Consider the following 15,645-nt stretch of genomic DNA (forward strand, 5'->3'; position numbering starts at 1 on the left):
GACTGAAGTCTTTGCCAAAACATTGCTCCAGTTCTCTTCATATGTTGTCAATATTCAGTGTTTTATCCTTCATAGTTAATATTGTAAACCGCACATTCTTTATTTTTATGTACATTCTGGGTGTCTCATTCAGTGAAAACAATTAACAAATTCCGATTTTAGCATTCAATCAGACATTATTGTGACTTTTTGTGTTTGTGTTCCTCAAAAACCAATATACCGGCCCCCGGACACATTTTTTTCCTCTAAATTTGGCCCCCCGAGTCAAAATAATTGCCCGGGACTGCAATAGAACCATGTGGTTTCTAGGATTGCTTTTCCTACACTTTAATTTTTACATGCTTCAGTTTTCGACTGAAGTCTTTGCCAAAACATTGCTCCAGTTCTCTTCATATGTTGTCAATATTCAGTGTTTTATCCTTCATAGCCAATATTGTAAATCGCACATTCTTTATTATTATGTACATTCTGGGTGTCTCCTTATGTAAAAACAATAACAATTCAGATTTTAGCATTCAATCAGACATTATTGTGACTTTTTGTGTTTGTGTTCCTAAAAATCCAATATACCGGCCCCCAGACACATATTTTTCCTCTAAATTTGGCCCCCCGAGTCAAAATAATTGCCCGGGACTGCAATAGAACCATGTGGTTTCTAAGATTGCTTTTCCTACGCTCTAATTTTTATATGCTTCAGTTTTCGACTTAAGTCTTTGCCAAAACATTGCTCCAGTTCTGTTCATATGTTGTCAATATTCAGTGTTTTATCCTTCATAGTTAATATTGTAAACCGCACATTTTTTTTTTAAATGTACATTCTGGGTGTCTCATTCAGTAAAAATAATTAAAATTCAGATTTTAGCATTCAATCAGACATTATTGTGACATTTTGCGTTTGTGTTCCTAAAAATCCGATATACAGGCACATTTTTTTCCTCTGAATTTGGCCCCCCGAGTCAAAATAATTGTCGGAGCCTGCAATAGAACCATGTAATTTCTAAGATTGCTTTTCGTACGCCCTGATTTTTATATGCTTCAGTTTTCGACTTAAGTCTTTGCCAAAACATTGCCCTAGTTACCACATACCCTATCAGTAGGGGTGTAACGGTACGTGTATTCGTATTGAACCGTTTCAGTACAGGGGTTTCGGTTCGGTTCGGAGGTGTACCGAACAAGTTCCCACAGGGACATTTTAAGGTGCGTACCGCACGTTGTGTAAACAATGCACACCGAGGCACAAGACAAGGCATGCTTGCAACGACCTCCTCTTTTCCCCAGATATGTCCTCTTTTGTGGGGCTGTCCGGGTGGAGTTTCTTAAATGCCTTAAATGTCTGGCATTTTAAGTCAGGGTTGTGTGTATTTTCAATGTACGTTTGGGATTAAGAAGGGGTTAAAAACAAAAAAAATTATGCATGCTGGAGCATTCATGAGGGTGGGGCAGAGAGTGCGTTATGATAAATGCGCATGCGTCGCCAGGCTCTGCTTTTCTCCATAGATTTATCAGATTTTATATTTTATTATATATAGCAGGGCTGTCAAAAGTGTGCCCCGGAGGCAATTTGCGGCCCACATCTAATGTTTTAAAGGCCCACGGCACATTCTAAACACACCATTAAAATAAAAAACAACATAACAAAAGTGAAATAAAAAAGCCTAAAAGTTAAATGTAATTTTAAAAAAGTTGTAATGTTGGCTAATAAAATAAAGCTGTTTTTTTTTCTTTTAAACTGTCATTGCTCAAAACATAATATTGAATCAAAATCGGTGTTATGATGAATTATTGACCTATCCAAAGTTCCCATTGATTTCACATCAAATATTCCACTTGGAAAAATATTATTGGTGGAAGATTTTGCAAATTTGGTAAATAAATAACCAATCAATCAATCAATCAATCAATCAATCAATCAATCAATCAATCAATGTTTACTTATATAGCCCTAAATCGCTAGTGTCTCAAAGGGCTGCACAAACCACAACACAAACCACTACGACATCCTCGGTAGGCCCACATAAGGGCAAGGAAAAACTCACACCCAGTGGGACGTCGGTAACAATGATGACTATGAGAACCTTGGAGAGGAGGAAAGCAACGGATGTCGAGCGGGTCTAACATGATACTGTGAAAGTTCAATCCATATTGGATCCAACACAGTCGCGAGAGTCCCGTTCACAGCGGAGCCAGCAGGAAACCATCCCAAGCGGAGGCGGAGGAAACCATCCCAAGCGGAGGCGGATCAGCAGCGCAGAGATGTCCCCAGCCGATACACAAGCAAGCAGTACATGGCCACCGGATCGGACCAGACCCCCTCCACAAGGGAGAGTGGGACATAGGACAAAAAGAAAAGAAACGGCAGATCAACTGGTCCAAACCAAAAAAATTATATTTGGTTGTTTTCTTACTGTACCTTAAATGAACCGAACCGTGACCTCTAAACCGAGGTACGTTCTGAACCGAAATTTTGGTGTACCGTTACACCCCTACAGTACCTATCAGATATCGTATGGACAGATTTTTCGTGTCACAAAGTCTGTTTTCTCCAGTATCATTTCGTGAAATTAGGTGCCCAAACGAATAATCTTGCATGTTACGGACTTGGTCCCTCTGCTTATTTTAATTGCAAAATAATCCACCATGGGGCCAGACCAGAGGGATCTTAGATTACTTACCATAGTCACTAGTATATCATGCAAAAATGCAGATTCTAACCATTGAAATACTTTGTATAGTTGAAGACTTACGGTCATTAAAAAACAAGACTGTACATCATAATGGCAGCTACACTTTCCATCTAAAAGATTTAAAAAAAATTACTTTAACTGATTATTCTCATGTATTCCTCCTCAGATCCAGGTGTACTGTACAGTGCACTCACCTCCAGGTTAACGAAGATCGCCTCCATGTCCTGCGGACTCAAGATGTGTCTCAGCGGGATCATGTAGTTCTTCAGGGGGAAACAGTCATTGAGAAAACGGTTACTTTTTTTTTTGCATATACTGAAAAAAACCCAAAACCAATGAAGTCGGCACGTTGTGTAAATCATAAATAAAAACAGAATACAAAGGTCTGCAAATCCTTTTTAAATTATGTTCAATTGAATAGACTGCAAAGACAATATACTTAACATTCGAACTGGTAAATTGTGTTATTTTTGCTAATATTAACTCATTTGGAATTTGGAGCCGGCAACATGTTTCAAAAAAGCTGGCACATGTGGCAAAAAAGACTGAGAACGCTGAGGAATGCTCATCGAACACTTATTTGGAACATCGCACAGGTAAAAAGGCTTTTTGGGAACATGATTGGGTATAAAAGTTGAGTCCATGAAATGTTCAGTCATTCACAAACAAGGATGGGGCGAGGGTCACCGCTTTGTCAACAAATGCGTGAGCAAATTGTCCAACAGTTTAGGTACAACATTTCTCAACGAGCTATTGCAAAGAATTTAGGGATTTCACCATCTACGGTCCGTGATATCATCAACGCTCTCCCTAACCACCTGAGGGCACCACAGACTGTGGATGCTTTTTAAAAAAAGGCTTTTTATAGATGTGCATGCTGGTTCCAGCTATTGGGCTGTTTGTAGTTTTATATTTTATTTATTTGTATTATCTTTTTATTATTATTACTATTTTTTTACACTGTGGCACTTTGAGGTTGTTAGTTCAACGTAAAGTGCTTTTTTACAAACAAAATATATTATTATTATTATTATCATTATTATTATTATTAGTATTATTATTATTATCAAGGGGTTCAGAGAATCTGGAGAAAATGTAAGTAAGCAATGCCGGTGACCTTCGATCCAGTAAAAAAAAAAAAAACGACATCAGTGTGTAAAGGATATCACCACACTGGCTCAGGAACACTTCAGAGAACCACTGTCAGTAACTACAGTTTGTCGCTACATCTGTAAGTGCAAGTTCAAACCCTACTATTCAAAACCAAAGCCATTTATCAACAACACCCAGAAACGCCGCCGGCTTCGCCGGGCCCGAGCTCCTCTAAAATGGACTGATGCAAAGTGGAAAAGTGTTCTGTGGTGTTAGAAGTCCAAATTTCAAATTGTTTTTGGAAACTGTGGACGTCATGCCCTTTTATTTACGATTTACACAACGGGCCAACTTCACAGGTTTGGGCTTTTGTACATTTATTTCACTTACGTATCCTGATAAGGAAAAAAAAAAAAAACCTGCCCATGCTACAACTTTATGGCTGTCACATTCCATCATCATAATAACAACAAATAGATCAACACCAAAGCACTGAAGGCTTTATTAACCCCAACTCAATTAAGCTTAACGAGTCCTATGATCATAAGGAGGGTGTTTATTCTCATTTAGGTTGGTGTTGGGGCCATGCAGGGAACACAGGGCACACATTTGCTTTAATGAAATTAGCCGAGCGCCTGATTTGTTTCCCTCCATCACCTTGCGGACAAAATCTGCCGACATATAAAAAACTGATGTGTTAGCAGTGAGCGCCCATCTTCGCCAGGCCTCCTGAATAAAATGGGGGCGTGGAGGCTTGACGGAGAGGGTTTGCGTCGCAGGGAACGTCCATGGTTCGATATCTGTACGTTTAAACACACGCTGACTATGTTAAGTACGATTGAAAGGCATATTTATTCTTAATAAAAATCTCCTGCATTGGATGTTGTTAGATTGTCTGAGTGAACCTAGTTATGTGGATGTTAATGACCATGTGTGTGTGTGTGTGTGTGTGTGTGTGTGTGTGTATGAGCATGTGTGTGTGTGTGTGTGTGTGTGAGCTGTGACTGTGTGTGTGTGTGTGTGAGCTGTGACTGTGTGTGTATGAGCATGTGTGTGTGTGAGCAGTGAGTGTGTGTATGAGCATGTGTGTGTGTGTGTGAGCTGTGACTGTGTGTGTGTGTGTGTGTGTGTGTGTGTGTGTGTGTGTGTGTGTGTGTGTGTGTGTGTGAGAGCAGTGAGTGTGTGTATGAGCATGTGCGTGTGTGTGAGCTGTGACTGTGACTGTGTGTGTGTGTGTGTGTGTGTGTGAGCTGTGAGTGTATTTGTGTGTGTGTGAGCTGTGAGTGTATTTGTGTGTGTGTGTGTGAGCAGTGAGTGTGTGTGTGTGAGCAGTGAGTGTATTTGTGTGTGTATTTGCGTGTGTGTGTCTGTGTGTGTGTGTGTCTCTGTGTGAGTGTGTGTGTGTGTGTGTGTGTGTGTGTGTGTGTGTGTGTGTCTGTGTGTGTGTGAGCAGTGAGTGTGTCTGTGTGTGCATTTGTGTGTGTGTGAGCTGTGACTGTGTGTGTTTGAGCTGTGAGTGTACTTGTGTGTGTGTGTGTGCGTGTGTGTGTGTGTGTGTGTGTGTTTGTGTGTTTGTGTGTGTGTGTGTGAGCTGTGAGTGTAATTGTGTGTGTGTTTTTGTGTGTGTCTGTCTGTGTGTGATCCTGAGCCAGTGTGGTGATATCCTTCACACACTGATGTCGTGTTTTTTTTCCGACGGGATCGAAGGTCACGGGCATTGCTGACATACAGTTTCTCCAGATTCTTTGAACCTTTTAATAATAATAATAATAATATTATTAATAATAATAATAATAATAATAATAATAGATTGTATTACTAAAAAAAGCACTTTACGTTGAGCAAACAACCTCAAAGTGCCACAGTGTAAAAAAAAATAATAATAATAATAATAAAAATATAATAAAAATAAATATAAAAAATAGAAACAGCCAAATAGTTAGAACCAGCATGCATATCTATAAAAAAGCATATTTTTAAAAGCATCCACAGTCTTAGGTGCCCTCAGGTGGTCAGGGAGAGCGTTGATGATATTACGGACCGTAGATGGTGAAATCCCTAAATTCTTTCCAATAGCTCGTCGAGAAATGTTGTACCTAAACTGTTGGACAATTTGCTCATGCATTTGTTGACAAAGCGGTGACCCTCGCCCCATCCTTGTTTGTGAATGATTTCATGGAAGCTGCTTTTATACCCAATCATGGCACCCCCCTGTTCCCAATCAGCCTGTTCACCTGTGGGATGTTCCAAATAAGCGTTTGATGAGCATTCCTCAACTTTCTCAGTCTTTTTTGCCACTTGTGCCAGCTTTTTTGAAACATGTTGCCGGCATCACATTCCAAATGATCACACACACGTGGACCATGTTAAGTACGCCTGAAAGGCATATTTATTATTAATATAAATCTCCTGCATTGGATCTTGTTAGATTGTCTGAGTGAACGTAGTTATGTGGATGTTAATGACCGTGTGTGTGTGTGTGTGTGTGTGTGTGTGAGTGAGAGAGAGATGCGCCAAAGCCCAGGGGACCAGCTTCTCATGCCGCGTGCCATCTAATAATAACCATTATTGATCTCTTCCAGTGACATTTGTTGGCTGCCAATAGCGAAGAGGGCCACACACGCACAAGTCACAGCACACTCTGGTCAAAGAGAGAGAAGCCTACCGCCAAAGAAGGAAAGAGCGTAACCTGGAAAGGGAAGTGACTCTGCGGTTAGTTCGTATTTCCCTTGACAAAACCAAAAATCTACTTTAGCTACAAATTGTATTTCGATACTTTTGCAAAAAAAGATGCAAAAAATGGCTTGATTTTAACAAAAAAAATCTTAGAGTACATTAAACATATGTGTCAGGTTTGCCACTAACAGTTTGTTTGTGTTTTAGTTGTGTGTGTTTAGTATTTCCTCTCCTTAGTTCCTGTCAGCACTCTTATTTTGGTTCCGCTTCCTGTTTGTCTCCCTGAGTGCTTTGTTTCCCCCTCAATTGCGGCTGATTGGCACCTGGCCACACCTGGTGTCAATCAGCCCGATTCCTATTTGTACCTGCTTTGTTCCTCCAGTCAGTGCTAGAGTGCTTATTTATTGATTTTTTTTTATTATTCATTTTTGTCATGAAAAAGGGAGGTTTTTTGGGTTGGTGCACTAATTGCAAGTGTATCAATCAATCAATCAATCAATGTTTACTTATATAGCCCTAAATCACTAGTGTCTCAAAGGGCTGCACAAACCACTACGACATCCTCGGTAGGCCCACATAAGGGCAAGGAAAACTCACACCCAGTGGGACGTCGGTGACAATGATGACTATGAGAACCTTGGAGAGGAGGAAAGCAATGGATGTCGAGCGGGTCTAACATGATACTGTGAAAGTTCGATCCATAATGGATCCAACACAGTCGCGAGAGTCCAGTCCAAAGCGGATCCAACACAGCAGCAAGAGTCCCGTTCACAGCGGAGCCAGCAGGAAACCATCCCAAGCGGAGGCGGATCAGCAGCGCAGAGATGTCCCCAGCCGATACACAGGCAAGCAGTACATGGCCACCGGATCGGACCGGACCCCCTCCACAAAGGAGAGTGGGACTTTTGTTTTTTATGTTGATTTAATAAAAAAAAAAAAATGCATAAATTAATTTAAAAAATATATATATTTAAAAATTATTCTGCGGCCCGGTACCAATCGAGCCGCAAGGGACCACTGGGTTAGATGAATCTCAAATACATGCATTGGTAACCACCTTGTACTAACAGTTTTTCACTCTTTAGAACGTACAAAAAAAGGAAATACTTGTTTTTTTGTCTCACATAGTGATTGCGGGTAATGGGAAAAAGTCCCGCAAAAGTGTAAGTGGACAGTTTTTGTAGAAAGTTGATGTGTTGATCAGTTTAAACAGTTTTATAAACATATATATAATATACTGTGGCAATATTTCCACACTCACCTTCTCAATATCTTCAAGGGTTTTATAATACTTGGCCTCAGTCTCCTGGATCTCCACTAAACAACAATTCCTCTTGTCGTCCTCCGTCATTCCCATTTTCTACGACACAAGTCATGAATAATCAGTCAGAGTCATTCCACAGTTACAAGAAGTACAAAATTGATTGATGAGCTCCTGTCTCCAACTTTAACAGGCAATATGGTGGATGTGGTGATAATTCCCGGTGTAAATAATTAGGTCATTAATATGAAGCCTCCCAGGCAATAATATTCCTGACAAAACTAACTACAACTGTGTCAAAATGCTGATGTATTAATGTAGCTTCCATAAATAATCTTCATGAGCAAACTCACTTACAAAACCCAAATCTGGTGAAGTTGGCACGTTGTGTAATTTTGGTAAATAAAAACAGAATACAATGATTTGCAAATCCTTTTCAACTTATATTCAATTGAATTCACTGCTAAGACAAGATAGTTGGGGTGTAACGGTACACAAACAGTTCGGTTCGGTACGTACCTCGGTTCAGAGGTCATGGTTCGGTTCATTAAGAAAAAAAAGAAAATATACATTTTTTGATTATTTATTTAACAAATTTGCTAAATCTTCCACCAAAAATATTTTCATGTGAAGTAATCAGAAACTTGGATAGGTCAATAATTCATAATAACATGGATTTGGATTCAATATTATGCATTAGGGCTTCACGGTGGCAGAGGGGTTAGTGCGTCTGCCTCACAATACGAAGTTCCTGCAGTCCTGGGTTCAAATCCAGGCTCGGGATCTTTCTGTGTGGAGTTTGCATGTTCTCCCCGTGACTGCGTGGGTTCCCTCCGGGTACTCCGGCTTCCTCCCACTTACAAAGACATGCACCTGGGGATAGGCCCCTCCCGCCTCCCAAGACATGCACCTGGGGATAGGTTGATTGGCAACACTAAATTGGCCCTAGTGTGTGAATGTTGTCTGTCTATCTGTGTTGGCCCTGCGATGAGGTGGCGACTTGTCCAGGGTGTACCCCGCCTTCCGCCCGATTGTAGCTGAGATAGGCGCCAGCGCCCCCCGCGACCCCAAAAGGGAATAAGCGGTAGAAAATGGATGGATGGATGGATTATGTTTTGAGCAATGACAGTTTGAAAGAAAAAAAAAAACAGCTTTGTTAATTAGACAACGTTGCAACTTTTTCTAAAATACATTTAGCCTTTAAGCTTTTTTATTTCACTTTTGTTTATTTTAATAGTATTTTTAGAATGTGCCATGGGCCTTTAAAGGGGAACATTATCAGCAGACCTATGTAAGCGTCAATATATACCTTGATGGTGCAGAAAAAAGACCATATATTTTTTCAACCGATTTCCGAACTCTAAATGGGTGAATTTTGGCGAATTAAACGCCTTTCTGTTTATCGCTCTTTTTGCGATGACGTCAGAATGTGACGTCTCCGAGGTAACACACTCACAATTTTCATTTTCAACACATTACAAACACCGAGTCTCAGCTCTGTTATTTTCCGTTTTTTCGACTATTTTTTGGAACCTTGGAGACATCATGCCTTGTCGGTGTGTTGTCGGAGGGTGTAACAACACTAACAGGGAGGGATTCAAGTTGCACCACTGGCCCCAAGATGCCAAAGTGTCTGCCGCCAGACCCCCATTGAATGTACCAGAGTGTCTCCACATTTTACCGGCGATGACAGACGTGGCACAGAGATGTATGGATAACCTGCAGATGCATTTGCAACGATAAAGTCAACGAAATCACAAAGTTGAGTTTTGTTGATGTTGACTTATGTGCTAATCAGACATATTTGGTCGCGGCGTGACTGCCAGCTAATCGATGCTAACATGCTACGCTAATCGACGCTAACATGCTATTTACCGGCGGTGCTAAAGCAGACATGGCACAGAGATGTATGGATAACCTGCAGATGCATTTGCAACGATAAAGTCAACGAAATCACAAAGTTGAGTTTTGTTGATGTTGACTTATGTGCTAATCAGACATATTTGGTCGCGGCGTGACTGCCAACTAATCGATGCTAACATGCTACGCTAATCGACGCTAACATGCTATTTACCGGCGGTGCTAAAGCAGACATGGCACAGAGATGTATGGATAACCTGCAGATGCATTTGCAACGATAAAGTCAACGAAATCACAAAGTTGAGTTTTGTTGATGTTGACTTATGTGCTAATCAGACATATTTGGTCGCGGCGTGACTGCCAGCTAATCGATGCTAACATGCTACGCTAATCGACGCTAACATGCTATTTACCGGCGGTGCTAAAGCAGACATGGCACAGAGATGTATGGATAACCTGCAGATGCATTTGCAACGATAAAGTCAACGAAATCACAAAAGTGAGTTTTGTTGATGTTGACTGCCAGCTAATCGATGCTAACATGCTACGCTAATCGATGCTAACATGCTATTTACCGGCGGTGCTAAAGCAGACATGGCACAGAGATGTATGGATAACCTGCAGATTTATTTGCAACTATATTACGTTTCCTTCCACCCACATTTAATGCGAAACGAACACTTACCAATCGAAGGATTTAAGTTGCTCCAGTGTCAAAAGATGCGAAAGTCCTGATCGTTTGGTCCGCAACATTTTACCGGCGATGCTAACGCAGCTATTCGGCCATGCTATGGCTATGAATAGCGTCAATAGCTTCAGTTTCTTCTTCAATACTTTCATACTCCAACCATCTGTTTCAATACATGCGTAATCTGTTGAATCGCTTAAATCGCTGAAATCCGAGTCTGAATCCGAGCTAATGTCGCTATATCTTGCTGTGGTATTCCCATTGTTTGTTTACATTGGCAGCACTGTGTGACGTCACAGGGAAATGGATAGTGGTTTCGAAGATAGCGAAAATAAGGCTCTTTAAAGCTTTATTTAGGGATATTCCGAGACCAGTAAAATGTTGAAAAAAACTTCAAAAAATACAACAAGCCACTGGGAACTCAATTTTTATTGGTTTTAACCCTTTTGGAATTGTGATAATGTTCCCCTTTAAAACATTAGGTGTGTGCCGCAAATGGCCTCCGGGGCACACTTTTGACACCCCTGCTATAGATATTAAAAAAATTAAATCAGAGCCTGGCGACACATGCATGTTTATCATAACTCTCTCGCTCTGTCTGTCTCTGTCCCTCCCTCACCAATGCTGCTGTGTGCACAAATTGTCTTGTTTTGAACCCTCTTCTTAACCTTGAACATACATTGAAAATACACGCAACCCTAACTTAAAATGCCGGACATTTGAGGCATTTAAGAAACTCCACCCGGACAGCCCAGCGAAAGAGGACATGTCCGGTGAAAAGAGGAGGTATAATCAGTCTATCATAGCCCAGTCGTTGCTAGTTTTTTTGATTGATTGAAACTTTTATTAGTAGATTGCATGTTCAAGTTCCTCCGTTACTCCGCTTGCCATTACCGTTCGTGTCGTTCGGTACGCCTCCGAACTGAACCGAAACCCCCGTACCGAATCGGTTCAATACAAATACACGTACCGTTACACCCCTACAAGATAGTAAATATTCGAACTGGTGCACTTTGTTATTTTTTGCAAATATTAGCTCGTTTGGAATTTGATGCCTGCGACATGTTTCAAAAAGCTGGAACAAGTGGCAAATAAGACTGAACAGGCTGAGCAACACATTGCAAAAAAGTTGGCACAGGGGCATGTTCGCCACTGTGTTACATGGCCTTTCCTTTTAACAACATTCAGTAAATGTTTGGGAACTGAGGAGACACATTTTTGAAGCTTTTCAGGGGGAATTATTTCCCATTCTTGCTTGATGTACAGCTTAAGTTGTTCAACAGTCCGAGGTCTCCGTTGTCGTATTTCACACATTTTCAATGGGAGACAGGTCTGGACTGCAGGCGGGCCAGTCTAGTACCCGCACTCTTTTACTATGAAGCCACGCTGTTGTAACACGTGGCTTGGCATTGTCTTGCTGAAATAAGCAGGGGTGTCCATGATAACGTTGCTTACGTTGCTCCAAGATCTGTATGTACCTTTCAGCATTAATGGTGCCTTCACAGATGTGTAAGTTACCCATGCCTTGGGCACCAATACACCCCCATACCATCACAGATCCTGGCTTTTCAACTTTGCTCCTATAACAATCCTGACGGTTCTTTTACTCTTTGGCCCAGAGGACATAACGTCCACAGTTTCCCAAAAAACTATTTGAAATGTGGACTCAACAGACCACAGAACACTTTTCCACTTTGCATCAGCCGGCAGCGTTTCTGGGTGTTGTTGATAAATGGCTTCGGCTTTGCATAGTAGAGTTTTAACTTGCACTTACAGATGTAGCGACAAACTGCAGTTACGGACAGTGTTTTTTTTTAAGTGTTCCTGAGCCCATGTGGTGATATCCTTTACACACCGATGTCGCTTTTTGATGCAGTACCGACTGAGGCATCGAAGGGCATAAGCACTCAATGTTGGTTTTCGGTTTTCTCCAGATTATCTGAACCTTTTGATGATATTACGGACCGTAGATGGTAAAATCCCTAAATTCCTTGCAATAGATGTTGTTATTAAACAATTCGCTTACGCATTTGTGCACAAAGTGGTGACTGTCGACCCGTCTTTGTTTGCGAATGACTGAGCATTTCCTGGAAGCTGCTTTTACACCCAATCACGGCACCCACCTGTTCCCAATTAGCCCGTTCACCATGGGCGATGTTCCCAATAAGTGTTTGATGAGTATCCCTCAACATATTGGGTCTTTTTTGCCACTTGTGCCAGCTTTTTTGAAACACGCCGCAGGCATCAAATTCCAAATGAGCTAATATTTGCAAAAAATAACAAAGTTTACCAGTTCGAACGTTAAATATCTTGTCTTTGCAGTCTATTTAATCGAATATACGTTGAAGAAGATTTGCAAATCATTGTATTCTGTTTTTGTTTACCATTTACAGAACGTGCCAGCTTCACTGGTTTTGGGTTTTGTATATATTGATATCGAAATTATACAAGATCAGCCTTGCTAAAATGCCACAGTGTGTTTAGCTATCCATGTTTCTACGTTTCTAAATGCATGACGTGTTAACAGCAAGGCACTATAGTCATGTTTATTTTCCTTAGGTGAATTATATTGTGGCCTGGTCGTCGTCATCTGATGTCACAGCTGGGCATGAGTCAGACTTTGGACCAGCTGCCTTGTACAGCTAATTATCCAACTAATTGGCAACCCCCCCCCGTGGGATACCACCCTCTCATTTATTATTATTATTTTTTTTAAACAGTAGTAATGGAGGACGAAAGGATGAGTCACAAGCACAGCATCACTCACCTGCATGTATCTGATCTGCAGCACAAAAGAGGCAAAAAGAGTTTGAAAAATCAAGCAAAAGTCAACATCACGACAAACCACCACTTAATACTTTATTAGGAGTATTAAATATTATATTAATACTTCCCAGTGTGTGTTAGAAGGATTATATGAAGGGGAACAATGCTAGGAAAGTCATAGATCAAAGGTGTCGAACTCAGATCTGGCCTGCAAAAGCTTTGGAAGTGTCAGGCTTTCCCCTGACAGTTTGTCTATGTTTTAGTTTTTTTCCTCTGCATTTGTCTGATTCCTCTGTGTTTAGTATATCCTTATTTTGTCAGCTTTATGTCTTGTTCCCTGAGCGCTGTGTTCCTCCTCAGCTGCGGCTGATTGGCACCTGGCCACACCTGTTGCCAATCAGCCCGCTCCTATTTGTACCTGCTTTGTCTTGTGTCAGTTGCTGGATCATTGTATCGTCGTTCGGACGTGTATTGTCGTTGCCGCACATCACTCTCGTCGTGCCACCTGTCGTGTCGTTTTGTTACAGCTGCTACCTGTCATGCTACATTTTGTCCTGGTCGTCGTAGCGGTAAGCTGTTTCTGTCAGCATTACAGTTTTTCAGTTTGTTATCCACTAGCTTCCATGCTAAAGTTCCTTTTTGTTTTCTAGCTTCCAGTGCTAGCTCCCTTAGTTTGTTATCCCGCCCACGTGCGTGCGTTTTGTTTGTTCTTGTTTAGTTTTAATTAAATCATGTTTTCGTATTCTATGCCTGCCTCTGTCTCTGCATCTTGGGGTTCAACACCAACTAACTCTGACAGGAAGAACTTTACAAAATGTATTAGTTCTTTCCATTTTGACAGGGAAAAAATACATATAATTGCATGCAGTTGCATATATTTTTAAAATGTAATATTATCTAATAATGCAACAAATATAATAATTTCATACATTTCAACCTTTTTTTTGTTACAATAAAAATAATAATGACAAATATGTGCTTGACTTATGATTTCCGAAGAAGTTTTCCACCCACACTGTTAAAAATAACAATAATGTAGATCAGGGGCGTCAAACTCATGTTAGATGGGGGGGCCACGTGGAGAAAATTTTACTCCCAAGTGGGTCGGACTGGTAAAATCAAGGCGCAATAAATTTAAAATAAAGACAACCTCAGATATTTTGTTTGGAAATAAAACAAGCACATTCGGAAAAATGTACAAATCAAAATGTTGTTGGGACCGACCGACCGACAGACCGACAGACCGACAAACACATTCAGAAAATGTACAAATCATAATGTTGTTGGGACTGACCAACCAACCGACCGACAGACAGACCGACAAACCGACAACTGACCGACCAACTAACACATTTGGAAAATGTACAAATCATAATGTTGTGGGACCGACCGACCGACAACCGACAGACCCACAAGCACATTCGGAAAATGCACAAATCATAATTTTGTTGGGACCAACCGACAGACTGACATACCGACAAGCACATTCGGAAAATGTACAAATCATAATGTTGTTGGGACTGACCGACAGACCGACCAACCAACCAACAACCGACAGACCGACTAACACATTCGGAAAATGTACAAATCATAATGTTGTTGGGACCGACCGACCGACAACCGACGGACCGACAAGCACATTCGGAAAATGTACAAATCATAATATTGTTGGGATCGGCCTACCGACCGACCGACAGACCGACAAGCACATCCGGAAAATGTACAAATCATAATGTTGTTGGGACCGACAAACCGACAACCGACAGACCGACAAGCACATTCGGAAAATGTACAAATCATAATATTGTTGGGATCGGCCTACCGACCGACCGACAGACCGACAAGCACATCCGGAAAATGTACAAATCATAATGTTGTTGGGACCGACCGACCAACCAACAGAACGACAAGCACATTCGATAAATGTACGAATCATAATGTTGTTGGGACCGACCAACCAACAATCGACAAGCACATCCGGAAAATGTACAAATCATAATGTTGTTGGGACCGACCAACCAACCGACAGACCGACCGACCAACCGACAACCGACAGACCGACAAGCACATTCGGAAAATGTACAAATCAGAATGTTGTTGGGACCGACCGACCAACCGACAGAACGACAAGCACATTCGGAAAATGTACGAATCATATTGTTCTTGGGACCGACCGACCGACAATCGACAAGCACATCCGGAAAATGTACGAATCATGATGTTGTTGGGACCGACCAACCAACCGACAGACCGACCGACCAACCGACAACCGACAGACCGACAAGCACATTCGGAACATGTTCAAATCATAATGTTGTTGGGACCGACCAACCAACCGACAGACCGACAAGCACATTCGGAAAATGTTCAAATCATAATGTTGTTGGGACCGACCGACAGAACGACCGACCGACCGACACACCGACCGACCGATAAGCTGACAGACAGACTGACAGACAGACAGACAGAGAGACAGACATACAGACAGATAGACGGACCAGCAAACACATTTGGAAAATGTAGAAATCATAATGTTGTTGGGACCGACCAACCGACCGACAGACCGACAGACCGACAGAACGACCGACCGACCGACAAGCTGACAGACAGACAGAGAG

General features: G+C 41.4%; 1 protein-coding gene across 1 annotated transcript in view; it reads right to left on the reverse strand.

Moving 5' to 3' along the window:
• The window catches only part of vav2 (vav 2 guanine nucleotide exchange factor), a 519,520-nt gene that overhangs the window by 95,558 nt on the left and 408,317 nt on the right, over positions 1 to 15,645 (reverse strand). Inside the window, exons 7-9 of the mRNA XM_061877071.1 lie at positions 13,029 to 13,043; positions 7,714 to 7,812; positions 2,879 to 2,947 (exon numbers count right to left, since the gene is read on the reverse strand). Of these exons, the coding sequence (XP_061733055.1) occupies positions 2,879 to 2,947; positions 7,714 to 7,812; positions 13,029 to 13,043 (183 nt within the window). The remainder of the gene's footprint in view (positions 1 to 2,878; positions 2,948 to 7,713; positions 7,813 to 13,028; positions 13,044 to 15,645) is intronic.

The sequence above is a fragment of the Nerophis ophidion genome, linkage group LG17 (assembly GCF_033978795.1).
Source record: "Nerophis ophidion isolate RoL-2023_Sa linkage group LG17, RoL_Noph_v1.0, whole genome shotgun sequence".
Classification (NCBI taxonomy): domain Eukaryota; kingdom Metazoa; phylum Chordata; class Actinopteri; order Syngnathiformes; family Syngnathidae; genus Nerophis; species Nerophis ophidion.